This window comes from Thermobia domestica, chromosome 1 (assembly GCF_964235325.1).
Source record: "Thermobia domestica chromosome 1, izTheDome1.hap1.1, whole genome shotgun sequence".
NCBI lineage: Eukaryota > Metazoa > Arthropoda > Insecta > Zygentoma > Lepismatidae > Thermobia > Thermobia domestica.
Window position 1 is genome coordinate 79734682 of NC_137454.1, and position 26995 is coordinate 79761676.

General features: G+C 35.4%; 1 protein-coding gene across 5 annotated transcripts in view; it reads right to left on the minus strand.

Annotated features, from left to right (window-relative positions):
* The window catches only part of LOC145686523 (neural-cadherin-like), a 698042-nt gene that overhangs the window by 121537 nt on the left and 549510 nt on the right, over window positions 1-26995 (minus strand). For all 5 annotated transcript variants that reach the window (XM_081759947.1, XM_081759925.1, XM_081759936.1 and 2 more), the window contains exon 3: window positions 10977-11092. In XM_081759947.1, the coding sequence (XP_081616073.1) occupies window positions 10977-11092 (116 nt within the window). The remainder of the gene's footprint in view (window positions 1-10976; window positions 11093-26995) is intronic.

Here is a 26995-nt window from a genome sequence, read left to right on the forward strand (position 1 = left end):
AACTTACATTAAGTTTAGCAATGTCTGGTATTTCAACTACTTTTTTATATCTTATATTTTTGTTTCTAATCATTTGTTTCTAATCACTTTAAGCCCAGAACACACTGTACATAGAAAGGGAAATGTGTAGGACAATAAATGAAACAAGAAAATAAGGAGAGGCTGAGACAAAGACAGAAAATTTGGGATAGACAAATAAAATTAAAAGAAAATAAAATGCAAAGAAGAACGACGAGAGAAAGAAAGGAAGAAAGAAGTAGATAAAAACGAAGAAAGAAAGAGGTATGGGATGAAAGGAAAGAAATTAAAACGTAGAAGAAAGAAAAATAAACAGGAAGAAAGGTAAAGAAAAATGAAAAGGGGAGACCAAAATGAACAAAACAGAAGAGAAAGAGAACAAAGAATGAGAAGAACAGGGGAGTAAGAAAGAAAGATTTGATTTGATTTTAATTTAGCGTCCCTTTCAGCAGCGAGGCCGAGGCTATATGCGACGTAGACCTGTAGCTTAACGTGGAATCCGAATAACATGAGCTCTCGCCAGGAATTGAACCCGGGTATTCCACACCAAAAGGCGGGTACGCAAGCAAGAAAGAAAATGAGAGTAAAAGTGAATGACACAGAATGAGAGAAATAACTAGAAACAAGAAATATAATAAAAGAAAATATGTACATAACATTAAAATAAAGGAGATAGAAATAGACCTAATATTTTCAGCAGAAGGAAAAAGGTAGAAAGAAAGGATGAAAGTAGATAAAAAGGAAAGAGAATGCACGAGGAATATAAAAAATCAGAGTGACTGAAAATAAGTAGAAATGGAGAAGTACAGAGAAAGAAAAGTGAAGACAGGAAGATACAAAATGAAACTAACAAGGAAACCGATTCAAGTGTGACACGAATTTTTGGACGAATTTATGTGCAATCGAAGTGTTTATGTGCACAATTATTTCCATTAGAGGCAAAAACGCTCGATCTCAACCATTTCGGAGATATAGAGGGGTAAGGGGAAAGCGGGTGCTCTGATATTTTCTTGATTTCCGGCTGTGTTGCGAGTGAATATGTTTGAAAATTACATTTAAACGTTAAGAAAGATGCACCAGAGCGAATAAAAGTGCTGTTGAATGTTGAAGTTAGTGGCGTAGCTTTTATCCGGAGCCGAAAATAAAAAGGAGCCATGAGGAATGACAAACGTCATTAACACGAAGAACAAAATTGTATGATATTTCTTGCTAATATATCACGTCTTTAGTTCGTAGAAAGTGAGAAACTTGATATGAAAATTTATTGCCAAAGGATCTGAGACGTTATTATGTGTACAAAAATACAAGGTCATATTCTGTGCAAAATCACTTTAGAAAAACAAATCAAATTAAAACACATACGGTTACAAACGTAAATACAACAGTGTGTAGTTGTGTGGCATATATTAAAACGCAAACTATAAATCAATAAACAAAAATAGTATATTCCACTGAAAAACCAGTACGCCTGATATACTGTATATCACATAAAGTTGTTGCACGTAAACAACACTGACCTCACAAAGTAAAGTAGTTCCCCATACCGTCCTACGTAAGTACACACCTTGTGAAACGATACAAAGTTGTAAACGTTAGATAAATGGATAGTTCGGACAACCACTATTTTTACACTTTTGGTCATATTTGACCTGATGATGCTCTTATTCGATTCAGCGAACCAAGAAACCTATTAATAGATACATTACACGCATATTTCAGGCAACAATGGAACTCCGTTAATTTTGTCTTCCCCCTCCAAAACCTTCTTCCTCTAGTATTGTTTATGGATTCTTCGGTTTTGTAACCCTCATGTTTACGACGACGTATTACTAAAGTTTCGTGGATGAAGGAATTTTTCATTTTTAAAAGTCTTTGCTTGTACTATCGCTACATATTCAAAAATTCGCAAAATATCGGAGCACCAGCCTCACCCTTATTCCTCTACATCTCCGGAACGCTTAAGCTCCAGGGTTTTCCCCTTCAATGGTTTTAATTGGACACAAAAACACTTCATTTGCGCATAAATTCGTCCACAATTGTGTGTCACACTTGATTCACTTTGCTCGTAAGATGGGAAAAGGCGAAGGGAAACAAAGAATGAGGAAGGCAGAGAAGAAGGAAAAGGAAAAGGACGCTACAAGAAATGAATGAAAGAGGAAAAGAAATAAGAAACTTAAAAAAAAAGAAAGATGTTTATAATACTGAAATAAAGAAGATAGAAATATTTTCGGCAGAATGAAGACAGAAAGGACGAAAGAAGTAGATAGAAAGAAAAGAAAATGTATGAGGAATAGCAAGAAAGCAGAATGACTTTAAAAAGTAGAAGTAAATAAATAGAGAAAGAAAAGTGAAGACAGGAAGGTACAAAATGAGACTAAGATGGAAAAAGGCAAAGGGAAACAAAGAATGAGGAAGGCAGAGACGAAATAAAGTAAGAAGGACGTTAAAATAAATGAATGAAAGAGAAAGAGGAATAAGAAATATCAAAAAAGAAAAGGTGTACATAATATTGAAATAGAGAAGAGAGAAAGAATGTTTTTTTGAGCGGACATATAATAGACAAAAGAAAACCTAACTTTATAGATCTTAAGGCTTTAGTATGAATTCTTCAATCTTTTTTACATTGTTATGTAATTGCAGCAGCTACTTTTCTTTAAAAAAGAATCTCCCTTCAAGACATTCAGAAAACCAAAGAACAAACAATACGTAATAAAATAAAACGAGGAATAAAAATTCAACATAAAAAAGCAAACAAACAAACAAAAACAAAATTAAATTAAAGAAAAAGATAATACAAGAAACTGATTCTACTTTTAAAACTAAATTATGAAAGGATGCAAATTATACACGTATACATAACTTCTTTTTAAAAGAAAAGTTGTCTTGAGGAAAAGAAAGAAACATTAAGACAATTATCTTTGTTTGTAAGAAGATAGCAATTAGTCAGAAAACATGATGAAATAAAAACTATTTAATTAAAACATGTCCGAAGAAAAGAGAAACTTTTTTGCAAGCTCTAACGAATTTATTGCGCAATTTTATATCATACCGAATATTATAATGTGGTTCCGTACAGTTATTTCACGTAATATCGTAAACGTTACTATATTACAATATTAGGAACTTTATAAAAAGTTTGGTAATCATTAGTAATGGAATATTGCATACAAAAAGAAAAATACATATTTTGACGTAAATTGATACCTATTCAAAACCAGACAAACTCCCAAGGTAAGTTTTCTTCGTTTTAATTACACGCTCATTCTTAAAGAACAAATGAGAAAATCTTCACTTGCTGTATTTAAAAGGAAATAACTTTTTTTCTTTTTTTACTAATCATAATCATGAGAATAGATGAATCCTGGCTCGAACCGAGACAGCAAGCGAGCCAACATGTTGTGCTCAAGTTTACAATTTCTAATCAGTTTACAATTTTTAGATGATTTTGTTACAGCGTAGAACGTATTAATAGTTCGTGCTCGAGTTGGAGACCTCTAAACCTCTTTAAGTATCTCGAACTTGGGCAAACAACATATTAATCAGTTCGAAAAAAAAAATGAAATGAAATCTTTAAGTTTTACGTCCCATGGTTATGTCGTGGCTAGGATAAAGGAAACGTTGAAATGGTGGAATGAAGAAAGTGAGAGGAAACGGGAGAACCCCGAGAAAAACAACACAGGGTGTTTGTTCACCAGAAAGCTCACTTGGCGCGAGCTGGGATCGAACTAAGGACCTCATTCACCAGAGGTGAATGCTCTACTACTGAGCCACCGCGGCCCCTTAATTAGTTCGAGTTTGAACCAAGGTAGGGCCTACAATTCATCAATAAGTTTAAGTTCGCGAATAGAACGTATTAATGACTTTGGGTTTGGGTCATTAGAGTTCCCATCATACCACAAATTATAAACAGTACTAGGTCTGATCAGTATCTGAATAATTTGGAGAAAACTTTATACACTAGCAGGGAGGCCATTATTATGCAACATCGTGAGGGCACCCGGGGTTCTAGTTGAAAAAATAGCTTGTTCTATTTCTTTTTCAATGTTTCTATTTCTTTTTATTTATTACACTAAAGTAAGGAAAATTTCTAGTAATATTGAGACATTTTTACCATAGGTAAACGATGGATTTACCAGCACGTTTTAGATTCCAAATAATATAATCGAACACCTTTTGATTCTGGGGGGCAAGCATTAATACGGGTATTTGAGCCCCCTAGAAAAAGTTTTTTCTCATTCTTGGCCCACCTCTTTCCATCTTTCTCTTACTCTTTATGGGGTTTCCGGAGCATGTGGGCCCTTCTGCACGGCAATATCTGCTGGGCCGTTAGTTACTCAACCGGAACCGTTCCATACATGACAAATTAATTAAGGGAACAATATTGACAAATCTCAAAGCCATAGTAATAAATATTATTTCTAAGACCCCTAATATATATCAAAATGGGTCTACGACTTATTTTTGTTTTATTTACCTTTTCTGTGCTGTTTTGTTTATGTAATATAGTAAACCTCTTTGATGCTTTTTTTATGATTTCGTGTTCGTATCGTATATGGAGTAAGAAAAATTTTGTCTTAAAATGGGCCCCTTCGAACGGCGGGAAGCTTCCCTGGAGGGCAGTTGCCCTCTTTCCCCCATAAGGTGCGGCAATGTTTTGATTGTCTTATTTTGTTAACAGGATTTATGTACAATGAATTAAAGATCACTTTTAGGAATATTACTGCTGAAAGAGCTTAGAGATTAAATCCTATTGCTAAAAGAACTATAAGATTTAGTTGCAATTACATGTTTTTGACATAAATTTACTGTGTACCTTATAATTGTGATTGACGTTTCCAAGTTAAAACAGTTCGATGGTTAACAATCATTTTATGGAATAAAATAATGATCAAACTCAAATGTGTTAATGTATTTTACAAATTCCAAATTGAGTTAAAACAGAACAAACACACATTTATTAAGATACTGACGTCTCCATTTCCATGTATATATGAGCTTTAGAAATACTGTGATACACAAAACAAATATAATTGTGATTGGATGATGATTACAGTAGCACCTTCAAATGCATTTTCCAATTTGTATTTTCTTTTATTATGGTCGTGAACACGCGTAATAATTTATGAAACCGTTAACGCAAATCCATTAATGGTTTGTTCAAATGCGTGGTTGTAATCCTAATGGGGAAACCAATTCTTTATTAATGGAAAACCAATTCCCTTAAAATACTTATCAATGTTCAACATTGGCTTTCACTCCTGTAGTCAATTATGCAACAACAGTCAAAGAGACACTTTATTCACTTTTTTTTTTTTTTTAATTAAAGCTACCCTATGAAAAGTACGTATTGTATATTTGAATAGCTGAAAATATCGAGTATTACTGTGGATGCAATTCTAGACAAAAAAAGAAGAAGAAGAAATGTGGTACTGCAATACACTAATGTCCTTTGTCCCAAGATGAGACATACAGGGTGGCCCAAAAGTAGGTATACAGTCCCGTAGTGATCATCTCACTGTATTTTATATAATTTCTTAGACCTACTTTCTTTATTATTTGTTCTTAACGTCTTTTTACTTACAGTCGAAGCAAATAAATTCATAAACTAGAAAGTTATACTTGATCAATGCAGGGGTGTATACCTACTTTTGGGCCACCCTGTATACCAATTGATAAATCTCATACAGATGAACAAAATGGTATGGAACAGCGTAAATCCTCATGCATAGTTTTCCAGAAAAAAAATGCAAATGTAAAAATTGATTCCGTATCCCATCTATCTATATATTAAAATGCTAGGTTTAAATGTTTGTGGTCAAGAAAAATGTATATGTTTGTGGACAATCCTTTCGATAATGAGTTCTTGGGAACCATAGGCTCTAGAAAGATACAGTTTTCCCTGATCGATTGCAAATTTTGTGTATATTTGGGGTCGTTAAATTCATGTCAACAACCCCAAAAACCATGGATTGATACTAATATCGGTCTTTTTCGATTATTTTAAAATATTACCTTTTCCCTTCCCCTCATTTCTCATACCGATGGGGCTAAACTTGGATTTCAACGGCATCGGAAGAGTCACTACTCATCTCAGCGATAAAAAAAAATGTTGGTCGAAAGTAAACAGGTTGTTTTCGATTATTTTTACGTGTAACCATCTCCTCACTTCGGGCCCTTACCGATGTGAGGTGAATTTGGACTTAACCATTATTAAAAGTATCACCTCAGCGACCCCGAAAACTATGGATTGGTCACCAGCTTCGGTCGTTTTAGGTTATTTTTACATGCAATCATCTCAAAACATCGCCACATTTATTTTTATTTATTTAGTAAAAAAACATAATAAAATAATTTTCTCTTGTTACGCTGGTTATATTTACCATGGTGGAAGAAATGGTGCTAAATTTATGATTTCACGTGTTAAAAAAAACACCTTTATTTGCAGAAGCAGCATTGATGTATATAAAAAACAACCTACTACATTATTATATTAAAGAAAAATACTGAATCTTCGATAAAGAAATAATTGTTGGTTAATGATATTCACTATCCTAACTAGATTATTAGATATTTGGATATATATATAAAACACATTCAGTAAATACCTTATGAAACGTAAAAGGTGTATCCTGCTTTAAGTAAACTACATGTGCTATAACATCATATCGAAACCTGCTTCAAACATTTTTTAAGAAAGCCACTGTTGATTCTGAAAATTCGAACATAAAGAAAAGAAAGACATGTCTGAGTGAAATGAAATATACGCTACATATGCATTATATAATTACTCAGGAATTATTGCAGTTTCAGAGCAACTCTAACTACCCTCTACGTAGTGCAATCAAGCCTCTAATTTCCATGGAATTAAATCAAAGATGGATGCGTTCCTGAGAGATCGTCTATCACGCTGCTTGTGTGTACAAGGGTATTTCCGAAAGTTCCCGGACTGACACCAAAATATCGCGTCACTGGTAATAAAGCTCTTTACGATATACAGTGCCATCTATGAACGAAATAATGTATCAATATCAACTGTCTAGTTGTGTCAGTTAGTTGGAGGCAGTCATTTGCATCAGTCAATGTGTGTTGAGCTTGCACTCTGTATGACGATGCTTCAGTTCACACAGCTGTTGTTGGCAAGAGTGCAGCGAAAAACTATGTGGCTTCGAGAAGATTCAGTATCCACCGTACAATCCAGATTTAGCACTACAGCTTTAGTAACAACAGCCGTGTGAACTGGAGTATTGCTATACAGTATGCAAGATTTACGCACAACGAACTGATGCAAACACAATTGAAACTGACACATTATTTGTTACATAAATGGCATTGTATGCCATGAACAGTTAATTATCAGTGGACTGGATTTCAAAGATACGGTGAAAACTTTTGCAAATACCCTTGTAAATCCACAAGGACATCAACTCTATCTGTTGGAGGACCGTAACGAACAAGATGCCAATCAACCATATCACACTCATGTTCGAAGGGTCATATGGAGACGACCGTCAAGACCAGTAAAACAGCGATAACCCGTCATTTCTCGGAAGTCTTACATATTTTGGGATACATGTACCTGGACATTGTCCTACTGAAATATGGCATTAGAAGGTTCTGAAGAACTAGGTTTCTATAACTTCCTTGATCTCGCGGTCATTGGTGGGGTTGCTCTCGATGCGCAGCGGTCAAAATCGCGTGTTGCTAACAACGGAACCTACCCCTCCACATCCATTCGCCCATTGATATTTGAAAGTGCATGCTGGGAGATATCGATAGCGATTATAGCAAATAGGACATCCATCTTGCTAATCTAGTAGTTAGCACGCGCGCGCCTTTATTGCATGGTGTCCCGGATTTGAATCCTGATAGGAGACCCTTAAAATCTAAAACCATTACGGTGATTAGGATTTCGCCCTAAATTGTAAATCTACGTTTTATAAAGGCTGAAAAGAGACGCACGACAGGCGTATATACCATCGTTATAGGATAAGTTGAAGTGGATCTCATCCGAAAACATTTCACCTGCTACTTACCACACTAGCGGCGGTGGTGAAGCTGAGTTATGCAAGCCACGAGTTTAGGATTTAGATGACGCCATCGAACCATCATTACAGAGAATCATCCACTATCGTGTTCTAGCGTGGAAATAATATTGTGGAGATCCTGTACAGTCAGTCAAATCGATACGGACAACGTATCTGTCATTCTATGATATGATCACATTGCATAGTCCAATGCTTGATTGTAACTACGCAGGCCGGTAGCCAGCCCAAAAATGTAGAGGCGGGAAGGGGGGGCGGTAGAAGTTAGGAGGGTCCGATCCAACCATATTATAGTTCATCACCTATTATAGTTTATTTGCAAACTTATCGTGAAAATTTTAGGGGCAACAGGAAAAATTTAGGTGGGGCCAGCCCCCCTAGAACCCCCGTGGAAACAGGTCTGTCACTGCGTACAGTTCTCTTCTGCGCATTGGTTTTACACACCCATCGTTATTATGAAGGCGTGCACTGTATGCACACTAATTTCGTGGCAATAGAAGCCACCTTTCCACAGGCACTCCCTTTCAAACGTTGTCTATTTTGCAACATTTTACGTCGATGAGGCATAGCAACGTTTTCCTACACATATTTTGTACGCTTCTCTACGCACTAGTACTTTAGTGATGCATAAACTACCCTCTTGATAGATCACTGCAAAAAAGAAGAGATGCGCTGCTGCATCTACGCATGCGCTTATCAGCTGAAATTGTAATCGTTGATACATCACATCATTTCGTACAAATCCTACGATTTTGAACGTATTTCCGTCCGGTGCTGACGCTACGTTTAATTTTTCGGGGTGGGGAAAAACGGAAAGGCAAAGAAAGTTTTGGGAGGGCACCTATTCTATATATACGTACTAGAAACAATAGTTTAATATTACCTGATCTATATTACCAGCTCCGTAACTTACATTTTTTCTGGATGGGGGGGGGGGGACAAGCATTAATACGCCTATTTGGGTTCCCTAGAAAAACTTGTTCTCTAATTCTTGTGCTCCCTCTTTCCATCTTTCTCTTACTCGTTATGGGGGCCTCGGAGCCTGTGGGCCCCTGCACGGCAAGGTCTGCGGGGCCGTTAGTTATGCCCATGGGTCCGTTCCATACATGACAAATTAATTAAGAGGACAATATTGAGAAATCTCATAGCCATACGAATAAGTATTATTTCTAGGGCCCTAATTGTAGACATTTTTTACTGAAATGGGCCTACGACTCATTTTTGTTTTATTTACCTTTTGTGTGCTGTTTTGTTTATGTAAATGCTAATGCTAATGTGTATGCTAATGTTTTGTTTATGTGTATGCTAATGTAGTGAACCTGTTTGATGCTTCGTTTATAATTTCACGTTCGTATCGCATATGGAGTAAGAAAATTTTGTCTTAAAATGAGCCTCCCTCGAACAGCGGGAAACTTCCCTGGGAGGGCAGTTGCCCTTCCTGCCCCCCTTACAAGTTACGGTCCTGTATATTGCAACATATTTGAGGGCAGACGCATCACTATCCACCTTGCCCCCTCTGGCGTTGTCAGTGTTTCCACTATTCCTCCTTCGTATTGCAATTTTTACAAACAATAGTTTATAAGTATACGGTTTTTGATATTAACTACACAATTTAATCATTAAATGCATTCATTAACTCAAAATATTACCCGACACGTCAAAAGTTATGAAATGATATGAATTATGGATTTTCAAAATAAAACAAACTTAAGTTGCTCGTGTTGAGGATTTTAAAGATGGTTAAACGTATTTTCGAAGTAGATCTCCAAGCACTCACAAGCTCGTAAAAAGCATTTTAATTTCAACTTTAGTTACCGGCACAGTACTGCAAAGACAATTGTTGCTAACGGCATCGTAAATATGTACTGTTTGTAAAATGTAATTTACTCCATGGGCTTACGAAACTTAAACGTTTATTATAGGTGCAGAAATGAAAATTCGCATCGTCTGCTGCAGGGATGCAAATAACCACTCGCCCGGGGCGAGTATTTAATATCACACTGATGGTAAGTAAGTGATTTCTATTGTGGGACATGGGCTAGTAGGCTTTTTTCTTGGGCTAGTAAAATGTTGTTGCTTATTTGCATCCCTGGTCTACTGAATAGTGGAAAATACACAGATACGAAATGACATTGAAAGCAATTTAGTAGTTAACAAAACTCGGCCATTTTTGGATTTTAAATTACGTAATTACGTTTACAGTATTTTTTGAAAGTCAAATATTCATCTACAATCTGGACCACTTCCTTTAAACTATTTACTTGTATTCTCAATCACACATAACACATTCATTTTAATATATACTATTTTTTTTTCCTGTCAAGACACCTACTCGAATAGAACTCTTTAGTGAACAATCTATGCGTATTTCTCATGAAAACTACATGCTCCATCTTTGGACACTTATTATCCGTATCGTACCAACTGAAATGTATAGTCTTGTACACAGAAACTTGACCTCACCTCTCTTCACAAAAGTCTGTATTTTCATCATTATATATCGAACAATTAAATGTCATACATTAGTTTGAAATAATAAACTTAAAATGTCAAAACAAGTTTTATTTTACTTCATTCCTCTTAAGTAAGATTTTTTTTTTAAAGAATGGTAGCCCAGGATTATTTTGAACAAGACTATACAAATTGTTGAGAACCACACGAGGTACACATAAATTATGATAAGGGAAAATAAATTAATTTAAAAGTTCAAATCTATTACATTATGATTCCGATCAATCGAGTTTGTTCATATAAAAAAATGATTATAAACAATCGAAATATGTACCATATTAACTGCTGTAACTCTACAATTAAAGCTAAATAGATCTTGAAGCAGATTTCGAGACAGTTTCGAAAAAAAAAATGAATATACGTATATTCTTAACCTATAATAGAATAAGTTACTGAAGTACTTACCCTCTTTCGTGTTTCGTAATCTAATGGACCAGCTACATAAATAGCACCTGTCATATTCTTGACAGCAAAAGCACCTCCTAGGTTACCGCTTGTGATCTCGTATCGAATACGGGACGCTGAAATGAGAAGAGAGAAAAATTTATGAAATTACGTTGAAATTAAATTTGGTAGTTAACAAAAAAATATTTACAGTATGTATAAAAGTTTAGAGTTTAAAAGGTAAGCATGAACTTTTCTTTAAAGTAACTGATTTTACGAGTAAGCGTACTTGAAAACTGCAAACTAATGTAATTTACAGTGCAATCTACGGGCTACGACTCAAAAAAAAAAAAAAAAAAATTACGGGGAGGATATACAAAGAAGAATCAACTGAAATTAGTCAGAAATTTATTTACAGACAAGGATAGTTTAAACAAGCAACAACGTAGCCGAGTTAGAAGGAATGATTGTTAGAAGTCAAACACATCAAGTAACGTTTTTTTTTTGTTTTTCGGGAGGGGCATATAAGGCGAATTTCGGAAGGATGCATCTTGGATGAAATAAAATGGGCACTACTGCCATATATAGTTAAATGGCAAAGGTTCTAGTACTACACATCAATCTTGAATCTTTTTAAGTGATGGAAGTTTATTTATTTTCCAACGAAAGAAGAAAAAAATTGATAAACATAAGCTGAATAATATATCAAGCTAAACTTATTGCATGAACGTTACTTATGTAATACACTTCACGAATTTTGTTTTCCAATAATGCATTTGGTAAGGATACATTTAACTGCAACATTAGATAGATTCTGAGAACATGTTTCCACAAAGATTAGTAGGAAGCGATGCAATAATTGTACTCGAGTTGAGTGTTTCTGGAAAATAACTAGAAAATACCAGATTCAATCTGACTACGAGAGGAGGTTTCAGCAATACATTTCAGAAATGAGTTGTTTTGTTTATACACAGAACAACTATCACAGCATATCCTAGTGAGTATCCTAGCAAGTAGTTAACCAAACTTGCACTAATGCATTGTGTTGCATATTCATTAGGTATCTTTTTATTAATGCATTTATGCCCATTTAGAACACATTATTTCTAATGTGTTGCGATAGATAGAGATGTATGTATCTTTAAATACTACAGAACAACGATTGCATGGCATATAAATTCTGCCTTCATAACGGAAATTTAAGGTAAAAAAAATGCAAGTTTCCTTTCGGTACAATGATAGATTAATATCTAAGAGGATATTCATAGAAGGAAGGGGGTTGTAAGTAAACAAAAGAGTTGTTTACTGTGCCATTAGCAAGATCGGTTGTGCAAGCTGAGATGCATTATTGATAGTTCGCATCGCTCCACCCTATCCCACTTTCACAGGCTTGTGCGAGCAAATCTCAGTCGTGTTCTTGCACAGCTGAATTGGCCGTATCACAGATGATAGCAACCTCCTTCCGTGACAACTTCATCCATTGAGTCCATAGCTTTTCTTTTCGACATAATGGTTGATTACTGATTCACGCTAAAGTAGCATAATGATTTATTATTTGCACCACACATTTGAGGACGACGTGGCTTGTTGGATGGATCATTCGCGAACCAAGTACACAATGATAGTAGATACTAGGAGATAATAACAGTCATTTGCACTTGAGAAATCCCGTCGTTTCCAAGGCAAAATGTAAACAAAGTTTGTGTAAACAAGACAAGGATTTCACTTTGTGTGTCACACAGATCATAAACTAGCTGTATTTCTCGTATTGATTGATTGATTTTGAGTTTTTCGTCCCGTTCAGCAGCGAGGCTATATGAGACGTGGACCTACTAATTAAAGTGGAATCCGAACCACATGAGCTCCCGCCGGGAATCGAACCCGGGTCTCCCGCACCAAAGGCGCGTACACTAACCGCTTAGCCACGGAGGATCTGTATTTCTCGTATTGGAAAGAGTTCAGCGGATGAGAGTACATGTAACATCATGTTACGTCCATTGCACGTCCCTGGTAGCAACTGCGTGTGCTCCTTCGTGGCCAAGTGGCTAATGCGTGTGTTTCCGAGATCGATTCCTTGTGGGATTATCTCGGATATAAAAGTGAGTAGTAGATCACGTCTCATGCTTAAACGCGACGTAATACACCAATCAAGTTACCAATCTAGCATTAATGTCACCCACGGGACGGTAAATTTTAGGAATCTCGTGGGCAACACTAGTTCATTCAGGTCTTAGATCTCAAACACTGTTTTAGTGTTGCATTATTCGTAGTATAAAAACTATAAACTAATCAAGCAATTTTACAAAGAGAATCAAGAGTCTTTATCAACGTTCAAAGATACGCAAATTATATACAATATACTTCAATAGTAAAAATGATTTAAATGTTTGTTATATCACACCCTTGGTGAACCTTTCGTGATGCAGAAGAGTTATGAAAAATTCTAGATAAAATTATGAAAAAAAATTAGGACATAAATCTTGCACATAAATTTACAAAATAAGACATGAAATTTTCGAAACAAGATGACAAAAGATTCTCGAGAATCAAGACGAGACGAGACGAGAAAAGCTTCTCGAATTAGAACGAGACGAGAAAGAATTCTTTGAGAATCGAGTCAAGACGAAAAAAGCATATCGAGAATCACGACGACATGATAAAGAATTCTTTGAGAATCGAGACGAGACCAGAAAAGCATAACGAGAATCGAGACGAGATGATAAAGAATTCTTTGAGAATTGAGTCAAAACGAGAAAAGCATATCGAGAATCTAGACGAGATGATAAAGAATTCTTTGAGAATTGAGTCAAAACGAGAAAAGCATATCGAGAATCTAGACGAGATGATAAAGAATTCTTTGAGAATCGAGTCAAGACGAGAAAAGCATATCGAGAATCAAGACGAGATGATAAAGAATTCTTTGAGATTCGAGACGAGATGATAAAGAATTCTTTGAGAATCGAGTCAAGACAAGAAAAGCATATCGAGAATCAAGACGAGATGATAAAGCATTCTTTGAGAATCTAGACGAGATGATAAAGAATTCTTTGAGAATCGAGTCAAGACGAGAAAAGCATATCGAGAATCAAGACGAGATGATAAAGAATTCTTTGAGATTCGAGACGAGATGATAAAGAATTCTTTGAGAATCGAGTCAAGACAAGAAAAGCATATCGAGAATCAAGACGAGATGATAAAGCATTCTTTGAGAATCTAGACGAGATGATATAGAATTCTTTGAGAATCGAATCAAGACGAGAAAAGCATATCGAGAATCAAGACGAGATGATAAAGAATTCTTTGAGAATCGAGAGGAGACGAGAAAGCTTCTTGAGAATCAAGACGATATGATACAGAATTCTTTTGAGAATCGAGACGAGATGAGAAAGCTTCTTGAGAATCAAGACTAGATGATAAAGAATTCTTTGAGAATCGAGTCAACACGAGAAAAGCATATCGAGAATCAAGACGAGATGATAAAGAATTCTTTGAGATTCGAGACGAGACGAGAAAGCTTCTTGAGAATCAAGACGAGATGATAAAGAATTCTTTAACAATCGAGACGAGACGAGAAAGCTTCTCGAGAATCAAGACAGATGATGAAGAATTATTTGATAATCGAGACGAGAGGAAAAAGCTTCTCGAGAATCAGTACGAGACGAGAAAAGCTTTTCTACTTTCCGAGGCGAGAGTCGCAATTCTTCTATTGTAAGCAATCTTAACTCCAGCTCATAATATCGGAAAAGTGATTTGACGCGTATTGAAGATAACCGCTTACGGTGTAAACCTGTACAAACACGTGCAAGAATGTCCACACACCATATAAAGGTAGAAAACAACTATTTTATTTATTTACAAAGCTAAAACCATTCTTTAATTTTATTCTATTCAAGAAATGAAATTTGTAGTTTGAATTTGTTAAGTTTGTCTTACACATATAAATACACGCACACACACTGTTGTTGTGAAAATATTTACATTTCACTTCAACGCGATTATTTGTAACGGTGAATCCTACTTAACTATTCTTCTTCATCTTTAGTAGTCTTCTGAAAACAATTCCCAGGGCAACGTTTAGATTAAAATTTCTAGTTGACATGTTAAAATCTTTCTGATGGAAGTAAAATTTTCCGCGTAACAAAGCATATAATTCAACTTGCAGAAATTATCAAACGACAATATACCAATATATATATGCGTGTTTGTTTGTGTGTGTGTATGTGTCTTGAGTCATTTTCTTTCTCTCTTTTCTATTTGCTTAAATTTGCCTTCAGTGAGTTTATTTTCCTTTAACAAACAGTAAACGGGAACAAACGTAACAAAATAAAGTAATGTAGACAAAAACAAGAGTAAGAAGAAAACAAAGTTCAGAACTCTGAAATTTCTTCTGGATCTGACTGCAGGAACATTGATGTCAGTCAACTCAATTCATGTTTATTTTCTTGAAGAATGGAAATCTAACTTTTGCATATACTACGTGAACAGTGAACACTGATGCATACTGAATATGACTATAAACTACAGTGTATGTTTTTCTATCTTTAGCCTAATAACAGAGAACAAGAAGGCCTAATATGAAGGGAAATCCGTATTTCAATTTTTTGGTTTTATTTACGGCAAGTTTCAACAGTGTACGTTTCATGTTGAAAACATGATCAATTTTGTAGTTATTTACATAAGTGAAATTGAGGAACAGTATTGGAAATATCTTCAAATAGTCGGCAACGGGATTTCAGCCCAGCACATTTTGATAACAATCCTTATTTATAAAGCAAACAACTCCTTTCTCGGGGTACTCACAGAGAACACGGTCGCTCAGTGGTAAACCATTCACCACTGTTGCCCCGGGGGCCCTGGTTCGATCCCAACTCGTGCCAAGTGGGCTTTGTTGTGGACAAACATCGTGTTCATGGGTTCTCCCGTTTCCTTCCACCTTATTAATTCCACAATTTCATTCATTTCTCATCATCATCGTCTCCTTTAGTTTAGCTGGCATAACTGTGGGACGTAAAACTCAAAAGATTTCATTTCATTTCCTTCTGGGATACTTCCACTTTCTCATTCCACCAATTCCTGCATCACCATTCCTTACTTTAATCATTGTCTCGCTTAGCCTAAAGGGCATAAACGTGGGACGTTAAACTGAAATCTTTCATTTCATTTCTTCTGCATTCAAATTTTCAAGTTTTTGAAGTAAGGAAAAACTACAAGAGTCCTGTTTCCAGAGCGTGTATTAGACTTGATAAATATTATTCTTAGTCTTTGCATTTACTTGTTCGCAAATTTATATAGTATTAACGCAAGTAAAACAAGTTTCTTTTTTTAATAAAAAAATCTTATAATAATACTATTATTATTGTTGCTACTGCTATTATTCGGGAGATAGTCAAAAGACAGGAGGGACAAGAGAAATTGAGATTGGTAACAAGGGGGTGAGGAGGAGAGTGACTCTAAGAGAAAAGATTACCCACTCACGATTACACACACAGACACACACGAATATATATTGGGATACAGGCGGATGATAAACAGTAAACAGAATATACAAGCCCAAGCTCAGTACCCTAACAACAGATAGTGTTTATGTAAACCTTAGCTCTTGGTAGTGCGGCATCCGTTTGTTACGTTTACGTGTGTGTGTGTGTGTGTGTTTACATTCCGTTATTTGTTTAATGCAAGTATGTATGTATGCATGTGATACGGTGGACGTGAAGAGAGCAAACTGTGCCCTGCCCCAACTAGCAGTTAGTTTGCAACGTAAAATATCCTTTCATCAGATACAGAATGTTATGTATGAAATGAACAAAAGGTAAAATGTAATGATGAGGTTGGGGTATACATACTGTAGAGTACACATCGACAGAAATAGAGAATTCAGAGTTGTGTACACGGAAGTGGGGAGAGATTTTTTTTTCAAAAAGGGAACTGTGAGTAGCGGGGTTTTTAAGTGGGAGGTGGGGCAAAATCGACAGAAAACCCATATAGTAGTAGTTCGGGTTGGTAGAATGTCGTCGCCAGGGAAAATTTTCCACCAAAATGAACTCACCACGTTTTCTCTCAAGCAAATTAGCCCCAAACAAAAGTGTTTGTCCTGCATAACAAGTTGACCGTAGGCAACGCCCTTCTGTACCACCATTATCAAATGCCCCTTTATCCTCGCCTAGGCGGTGCAGCATATACCCTGCGTTGTGCTGTTTCCTCACAATTTAACTTCTGCTATCAGAGAGGACGCTATGTTCTCTAATTATATTGCCGAAACACCCGAAACAATTCGCTCTGTTAACATCAACAAATAGATGAGGAGAAACTAGCTTGTATTCCTTTGTAATAAAAGAACGAAAACGTATACATACTGAATACCATAATCCTGGGTTTGACTTTTGTATTTAAAACAAAACATGAAGTGTTACAATATACACACAGTACCATAAAAAAAAAAGCTTCTCAAATGTGTATATTTACCTTTTGCACATTTACTATGGAAGCATTATCTGTATAGCCTAACATAGTGTGTTTGTTCATATACAATCTGAAAGATACAGCACATAAGAGCACACACGCTTTCGTTCTGTTATTATATCACGGAAGTGTGTTTATTATGTGCACACAGCTTAATTATCTGCTTGCAAATATGAGAAAAGTTGTCGTTATACATGAATTTATAAAGACAGATACATGCAAACCCCACAAATATAAAGGGTAATTATGTTTTTCATGAAACTACCACCTCATTTCAACTATTAGTGTGATTGTGTAATAAGTAAAGAGTAAGTTTTCTCTTAAAAAAGAAAGAAAAACAAACAAAGAAAAGACACTGAATGCACGCATTGCATCGCCATTGCTTTAACAGCGAACAATAATATTTCAAAGAAAACTGTGCCAGACAAAAAAAAAGTTAATATTAGCTGAACAAGAAGTATTTATTATTATACTAGAAAACCCACTGTATCTATCGATTTGAGATTTTTCTTTCCTATCGAACGATCGATTATTCTTGATTTATCTAACTTTTCACATTATTTTCTTCACAATGCAGTAATTAAATGCTTTTTCGTGTTATAATTGTAAAAGAAATGTGCAACATACTCTTATTATTATTATTATTATTATTATTATTATTATTATTATTATTATTATTATTATTATTATTATTATTATTATTATTATTATTATTATTAAAGTTGGAATGTTCACAAACTTGTGGAAAAACTTCGTTTTAAAAAACAACTGTATTTCCAAGCCCTTGATCTCGACTCCCTTCCATCCTCATAAGGGTGCTAAGTGAATTTTGTGGTGGACAAACACTGTGTGCCTGGGTTTTCTCAAGGTTCTCTCGTTTCCTCCCATTTTCTTCATTCCACCATTTTCTTTAGTCTAGCCGGCATAAGCGCGGGACGTAAAACTTAAAAGATTTCAGTTCATAAAGATTTTCCTTTGAGATTAAGTCTAAAAAATGGAATGTGTCTAATGTGCCTACAGAGATATTCAATTTCAATAAGTTTTCCTGGTTATGCTGTGTCTTCCTTGTTTCTCTACAGTGTAGACCAACACTCTTGTTACGTACAGTTCAGTGATTCGGTAAATGTAATTTGGACACAATCGCCTTATTTACCATTCCATAATATGTATATGCTTTACTCTGGAGGCACATGCGCTACAGAAATTCCCAGAGGTGCGTGCGATTCTACATTTAGTTAAGCATTGGTAACTTTGTATTTAGCTAAAATGTCACATTGTATTTAAAACATTTTTTTTTATAATATGCAGTGAAAATATTTTTATTTGAAGATTACGAGTAAATACAGAAAATGGACACTAGCAAATGCAGTACTTACTTTGTTGAGAAAAAAAAATAATTACGAGAGTCAATCAAAAAGTTAGTTGCAGTGCTTAAAAAATAAAACCGGATAGACATTTTACAATAACTTTATTTGTATCGTAAAGTTCCATTCACAATCTACTTTCTAACGTAATTACCTCCGTTACTTAAGCATTTGTCGAGGCGTGGTACAAATTTTGCTATGCCCTGCAAAGAAATCCCGTCGAATGCTCGATAACCATGCTTGGGCTGCAGCATTCACCTAGCCATCCGTATGGTATCGTCGCTTTGAAAGTTCTTTTTCATGGGACCAGACACATGGAAGTCACATGGTGAAAGATCTGGACTATAAGGAGGATGATCCCACATTTTCCAGCTAAATTATGTCAGAAGTTCGTATGGATCGTCAATATCTGCACGTCCGTTCTCAAACATGTTGCACCACCTCGGGATAACTTGACGTGACATTGCATTTTCACCATAATTTCATGCAACTGCCGATAAATTTCAGCGCAGTTACACCTTTTCGCAAAAAAAAAAAAAAAAAAAAAAAAAAAACCGAACCACTGCTCGTATTTCCAATTTGGACGTCACTTGCAGCTGTCGTGATAATTATCAGCACAACTCCACTTGCCTCGTGAAAGCCGCTATGTTACACGATCCAGATACATGTCTGCAGTGTTGGCACACAGTTTCATCAAAATTGCCTTTGACCGAAAATACTTTACGAAGGAGTGCAACTAACTTTCTGACTGATCCATGTAGAAACAAGGAGTGGTGAAGAAGTATACTTGTGTCAAAGTAGCTAAATATGACTTAGGATTTAGTTTATATAAAAATAAGAAAAGAAACTGAGTAAAGATGTTTTTCTTTATCATAGATAGCCTATATAGAGACGTATAAATATTGACAAAGTGCCAGAAATTCTTTGAAGCACGAAAAATCCCGTTGCAACAACTTCTTCTCCCTACTCAACGCGATCTGGGCTTTGACAGTTCTTCGCACGCGAGAGTTGAGAAGCATTTCTTACCCTACCCGCTAACCCCGCTTCTTCTTTCTCACTTTCGCTTATTTCTTTCCTACTTTTTTTAAAAAAAAGAAAAAGGGAAACACACACGAAGAAAAACACACAAAGAAAGGAGTTTCTCTTTTCTTCCGTTGTATGAAAAGCTAACTCCTTGAAAGCTGAGACGTCTGTTGTCAAACTTGGAAGATTTGAGTTACACACTATACACACAGATATCGCCAACTTCAGCTACTGCAAAAAGATCGCGTGGGAGTTTTTTTTTCTTTCAGCAAAGCAAGGAGTAAAATACACGTAAAAGAAGAAACGTATCCTCATACAGCTAAGTCAGGGGTAAAGCATTCACCGCTTGGAGGATGCAACAATGATACAAGGAATGAGGATGCAACAATGATACAAGGAATGAGGATGCAAAAATGATACAAGGAATGAATAAGTTCAGCGTTCCTTTTCAGCATACCGAGGTTTAATGAGATGTGGGACTTATTACAGTTACTGCAGTGCGTTTAAATTTTAATGCTCCACCTGGAATCGAACACAGAACTCTGAGCATCAAAGGGTACTCTGTCTTACATAGTTTAAAAATACCTCTTTTTGGCTCTTATCTTTCTTTCTCTTATACTCTTCTTATACTTACGATAGGGACACGCATATGTATAGATTGAGAACAGTTGAACAAGCTTATGGCCTTTAAATAGACTGGAAACCTCGATGGGTTTTGCCTCGCTACTAGGGCGGATCTAAAAGGCAAAATTTTGGGGAGGGGGAAGCCAGAACTCAGACTATAATGGGTACACCATGAACTATCAAAACTATAAACTTTCAAAAATATCTTAAATCATTTTTGCCACTCAAAAAGCTGAGGGAGCCTAGGCCTCCCGTCCCCAGGCTGGATCCGCCACTGCCTTGCGATCGTCTAACTAATGCATCAAACTACTTCACTACAGTGCTTGGGTACCACTAGATCAGGGGGAATAATTACAGAGAATAAAGACCAAACATAAGGAGTGTTCGTTAATCTGGTCTCCTCTTAATCAGCTTAAACCATATTTAAATGAAACGAAATCATTAGTTTCACGTCCTACAATTACGTTCTTTAGGCTAATGGAAAAGTGAATGATTATGGTAAGAACTTGTTAAATAAGGTTGAAGAAGAAAATGAGAGGACCACACGAAAAAAACTCATGAATAAAATAGCATGGGATAGGGGATCACACGAACAGGTTAATTTTAACTTACTAATGAACAAGGCTGACTGTAGTATTTACTCATGTATATATATCTACCCTACCCCTTTTCTTTGGTAGTTTTACCAAAAGAACAATTTGAAAAGGGAAAAAATACACGGAAAATTGTATTTCAGAAGAAAGGAATTGGATAAAAAGCTTAGCAAATTAACATAAGTTCCTATAAGTAAATATCACTAAAGACTAATATGTTTAAAAATTTATGAACAAAGCAAACACTTATTATTATTAACCTGCGTTACAGCTTAGCCAATATATAATTGCTTTCACCAGACACATGAAACTACAATACGATGAGCCAACGCATTGTTTAACTTTAATTTTGTAATTCCTCATATACTGACCATTACCCTAAGAGGGTATTTCAAAACGTTTCCGGACTAATATTGGAACATCACACACTACTGCTCAGGGGCGGATCCAAGAGGGGGAAGATCGCAATTTTATATATAAATAAAACCCATCGCAGAGTTTGGAGCTCTTAAAAGTAGCTCTAAGTGGCAGTATTACAACCCACCGCTTTACCCAGAAGTTCGTCCTGGATCCGCCCCTGCTACTGCTAATTTATAAGCCGTTCGTGACATAAAGTGTCATCTATGAAAGAAATAATGTATCAGTTTAACCTGTCTACCTCATTTGAATCAACCGCTGTGTTGAACTGGCACACTGTGACAGTGCTCCAGTCTACACAGCTGTTGTTGTTGTCAAGGCTGCAGCGAAAGACTAGATTTAAACTAGTCTTAGCCTAGTTTAGTCTAGATTTAAACTAATATATCTTCCATAGATGGCACTATATGCAATGAACGGCTTTTCACCAGTAATGTGATATTTGAACATCAGTCCGAAAACTTTTGGAAATACCCGCGTACCTAGGACCTACAAAGTGTACTATTAGTGTATTCCATTAAATTACTATGTACTTGCAAAAACGCAAGCAAACGTGTCACATTACCAGTAATTTCCTAGTTATAACTTTCTAATATAGATACTACAGTTTTAATGCATTTCTCACTTTGGAACAAGATTGTCAAAAAAGAAAGCGGGTAAATAACACTAATAGAATTTGACAAAGAAATATTTCTCTTTTAGTGTCTCAGTGTTTCCAAAGAGAAGAATGTGAACCCATTGAACGAGTGGTATAAGACGAACACCAACTTATTATAAAAGTTTCGCTAAAAGATAGCCTATTCTGTTTTTGAAACTGTTCTGGTTGTTCGCATATAAGTAAGATAAATGACATAGTACATGATCTTTGATTTCTTGGTCGCTGAATGGCGCCACAAGCGACCAAAACTATTGGTAGATTTTTCACCAAGCACCACCTACCCAAGATAGAGCGAGGGATTAAGGCAAAGAGGCGGGAAAGATCATGGGGAAAGGATCAAGCACCATAATAGCAGAATGGGCTTTTAGGTAAGTTGATGTTTTTTTTAAGTCTTTCTTTTTGTTACACACACACACATTACAATATATATTTTTTTTCGATGCCAATGTCCTTTGTAGACGTTGTGCTACAGTACCAATGGAAGAAGAAACGACCAAAGACGTAGAAAGTAGCAAGAGGAGTGGAGGGGGATAGAAGGAACTGAAAATGGAGAAACGTTTTCTTTTTTTGTGTGTGTGTTCCCTTGCGGGTCCGGAGACAACATTCGAGAAGATTGGCTTCTTCTTCCGGAAAGAAGGAAAACGTAATCTGTGAACCCGAACTCTAAGCACTACCATCGCTCATTGCCTACTTTGCGCGAACCGTTAACAAGTTGTCGCCCCACACACAAAAAATAGCTCTGTGCCTGTAGGTAAGCTATAAACATGAAATACAACAGGAATACATTTGCACCTATGATAAACTATAAACTATTCGTACATCGGGGAAACATAATTAATCAAAGAATGTTTATATATATATATATATATATATATATATATATATATATATATATATATATATATATATATATATATATATATATATATATATATATATATATATATATATATATATATATGGATCAAACGATCCAATACGTTTCAATCAAAAATTTTCCTGTCACCTAACTCAGCATGATGTGCTTATTCCGTAGAAAATACGAAAACTTGTTATAGAGGCCGTCCAAAAAGTTTGTGGCTCCTGATTCAAAAACTAATTATTGGCCAAGATCGCAATTTTTTTTATGTATTTATGAGATTATTTCTAAAATTCTTGGCCAAGATCGCAATCTTTTGATCCATTTTTCGATCATTCCTAAAATTCTTGTAGGGTCTATCATAAAACGAAGCAGATTTCGTAAGTCAGAAGTTTGGTAATAAAATTCTACAACAATCATTCGTGTATAATGAAAAAAATGTTTAAATATAAGACATGTTCATTAATCGATAGATCTCATCATGTCAAACAAAATGACATGCTTTTGTGTAAATCCTCATGCGCAGTTTTCGAGAAAATCAACCATTAAGATGGAACTCACTAGAATATATATCCATCAAGGCTGTCATTATAACACTAGCAAGACAATAACAGTACACACTGTCTTTAATAAGATATAACATAAATTTACCATTAACTCTTAAATTTTAATTTTTTAAGCTGAAATCGATTGGGATAGAAACAAAAGTAACATAATAATGAATTCAAACATTATGGTAGTCTTTATCTTTTTAACGGTTCATTCATTCTTATGAAGCATTTCTCCTCAGACGGAAATTAGGCTTAAAGTATTGGCTTTATTATTTGCGCCCTCACCGGCAGGTCTAGTGGCTAGCGCGCACATCTTCGAATACTGATTATATACATTGATCACGACCGGAAAATGCCGGTAGGGGGGATTTTCAGCTTTGGCCCTTCATCTGTGGCCACCCTTTGAAATTATCACTGCTTGTGACAATAATAATACTTCTGAAGATTAAAACATACAGTTGGAATATTTTACAAACGCACAATATATAGAAAAGAAAACAGTCTTTTGTTGCAGAAATTAAGCCCGTGTGCTCCTGTTTCGCACAAAGGGTTCAAACTGGTTTTTCACGCTCAGCGTTGTTATGTTTCGAAGGGAAGGAAAATAACCCAACGCGTATGCTTCTATTTTGCAGAATGAGAGATTTTAGTTTTCACACAAGTTTGTGGAGAATCTGTACTACACCAGAAGTTTGGCGATATTTGTATTATATGTTGAGAAATTGATTCCATTATAATATTGTATTCACATATACAAATTACAAGTAACAAACAAATTATTTTATACATTATTGAGGAAGTCAAGATGGCTGACACACCAGCACACCGTAAAGGGAATTTTGGGAGCAAAAAAGTGGAATTTGGTGGACACCTATGTTAACGAAGTGAATGTAACCTTCCACTCGTGAGTACAGCAATACTTGAAAGTTTACTTTTTTATTGGATTATTATTTGATTTGTTAAGTTATACTAATGATGTTTTTATTAGTGTTTCAGGATAATACGGAATCAGTTTCATAACAGCAGGAAAAGAATCATGAACAATACCAAGATTTAGCGTCCCGAGTTTAATTGGAAGTCGACTAAAAGTTGTCGCAATATATGCAAAGTCATTCTACTTTTGAAGCAATAACAGTTCCAAATGAGGCGTCAATGCAAGTACTGGAATCAGGTAATTTAACTTTGCGGAGAAGATTGTAGAGACGTTTAGACAGTGGTATTCGGGTTCTTAAGAGCAGGTTTAGGTTTGGCGAGGTTGGTTTTACTTGGATAGTTCAAATTATAATCCAGAGAAGATAAGATGGTGTTAAGAGTTGTGGCTGTATACTATATTTATTAAGGTTCATGATATTATCGTTCATTTATTTTTTTCCCATTTATGTGCGTGTATGTTGTTCTCGTTGCAGTATATCACAATTGGAGTTGCGCGACAAACGTCTGTGAAGTTGTCCCGCCCACCTAATGAATTTTTCTTTTTCTTATCTACACCGTTAGTTTATCGTTAGTTTACGTTAGTTTTGCTAAAATTATAGTTAGTTTTGCAAAAATAACGATTTTATTCGAGAAATAAATGGGCAGGCCAACTTCACGGTTCCCCGCCCACAAACGAATTTCAAAAGTTTTTCATATCACATCGTTAGTTTATCGTTAGTTTACGTTAGTTTTGCTAAAACTATCGTTAGTTTCGCAAAAATAACGATTTTATTCGAGAAATAAAGTTTCCCGCCAACTGTGAATTAGCCCGCCCATATTGAATTCTCATAAAATTCCAACTCATATCGTTAGTTTATCGTTAGTTTACGTTAGTTTTGCTAAAACTATCGTTAGTTTTGCCAAAATAACGATTTTATTCAAGAAATAAAGTTTCCCGCCAAATTTGAATTAGCCCGCCCATATTGAATTCTCATAAAATTCCAACTCACATCGTTAGTTTATCGTTAGTTTACGTTAGTTTTACTAAAACTATCGTTAGTTTCGCAAAAATAACGATTTTATTCGAGAAATAAATGGGCAGGCCAACTTCACGGTTCCCCGCCCACAAACGAATTTCAAAAGTTTTTCATATCACATCGTTAGTTTATCGTTAGTTTACGTTAGTTTTGCTAAAACTATCGTTAGTTTCGCAAAAATAACGATTTTATTCGAGAAATAAAGTTTCCCGCCAACTGTGAACTAGCCCGCCCATATTGAACTCTCATAAAATTCCAACTCATATCGTTAGTTTATCGTTAGTTTACGTTAGTTTTACTAAAACTATCGTTAGTTTCGCAAAAATAACGATTTTATTCGATAAATAAGTGGGCAGGCCAACTTCACGGTTCCCCGCCCACAAACGAATTTCAAAAGTTTTTCATATCATATCGTTAGTTTATCGTTAGTTTACGTTAGTTTTGCTAAAACTATCGTTAGTTTCGCAAAAATAACGATTTTATTCGAGAAATAAAGTTTCCTGCCAACTGTGAACTAGCCCGCCCATATTGAACTCTCATAAAATTCCAACTCATATCGTTAGTTTATCGTTAGTTTACGTTAGTTTTGCTAAAACTATCGTTAGTTTCGCAAAAATAACGATTTTATTCAAGAAATAATGTTTCCCGCCAACTTTGAATTAGCCGCTCATATTAAAGTCTCATAAAATTATAACTCATATCGTTAGTTTATCGTTAGTTTACGTTAGTTTTACTAAAACTATCGTTACTTTTGCAAAAATAACGATTTTATTCGAGAAATAAATGGGCAGGCCAACTTCACGGTTCCCCGCCCTCAAACGAAATTCAAAAGTTTTTCATATCACATCGTTAGTTTATCGTTAGTTTACGTTAGTTTTGCTAAAACTATCGTTAGTTTCGCAAAAATAACGATTTTATTCGAGAAATAAAGTTTTCCGCCAACTGTGAACTAGCCCGCCCATATTGAATTCTCATAAACTTCCAACTCATATCGTTAGTTTATCGTTAGTTTACGTTTGTTTTACTAAAACTATCGTTAGTTTCGCAAAAGTAACGATTTTATTCGAGAAATAAAAGTTCCCGCCAAATGTAAACACAATTACATAGCAGGCATACGCCTATCATGTTCCCTCAGGTACAGTACATTAGAATGTGTCCAGTATGTGCCTTATATACATCTTACGTATGCCTGTTATGTAAATGTGCTGTTAGGGTTTACATTTGGCGGGAACTTTTATTTGTCGAATAAAATCGTTATTTTTCCAAAACAAACGTTAATTTTAGCAAAACTAATGTAAACTAACGTTAAACTAACGATATGAGTAGGAAGTTTAAGGGAATTCAATATGGATTGGCTAATTCACAGTTGGAGGGAAAGTTTATTTCTCGAATAAAACCATTATTTTTGCGAAACTAACGATAGTTTTAGTAAAACTAACGTAAACTAACGATAAACTAACGATGTGATAGAAAAAAGTTTTGAAATTCATTTGCGGGTAGGGAACCGTGAAGTTGGCCTGCCCATTTATTTCCCAAATAAAATCGTTAT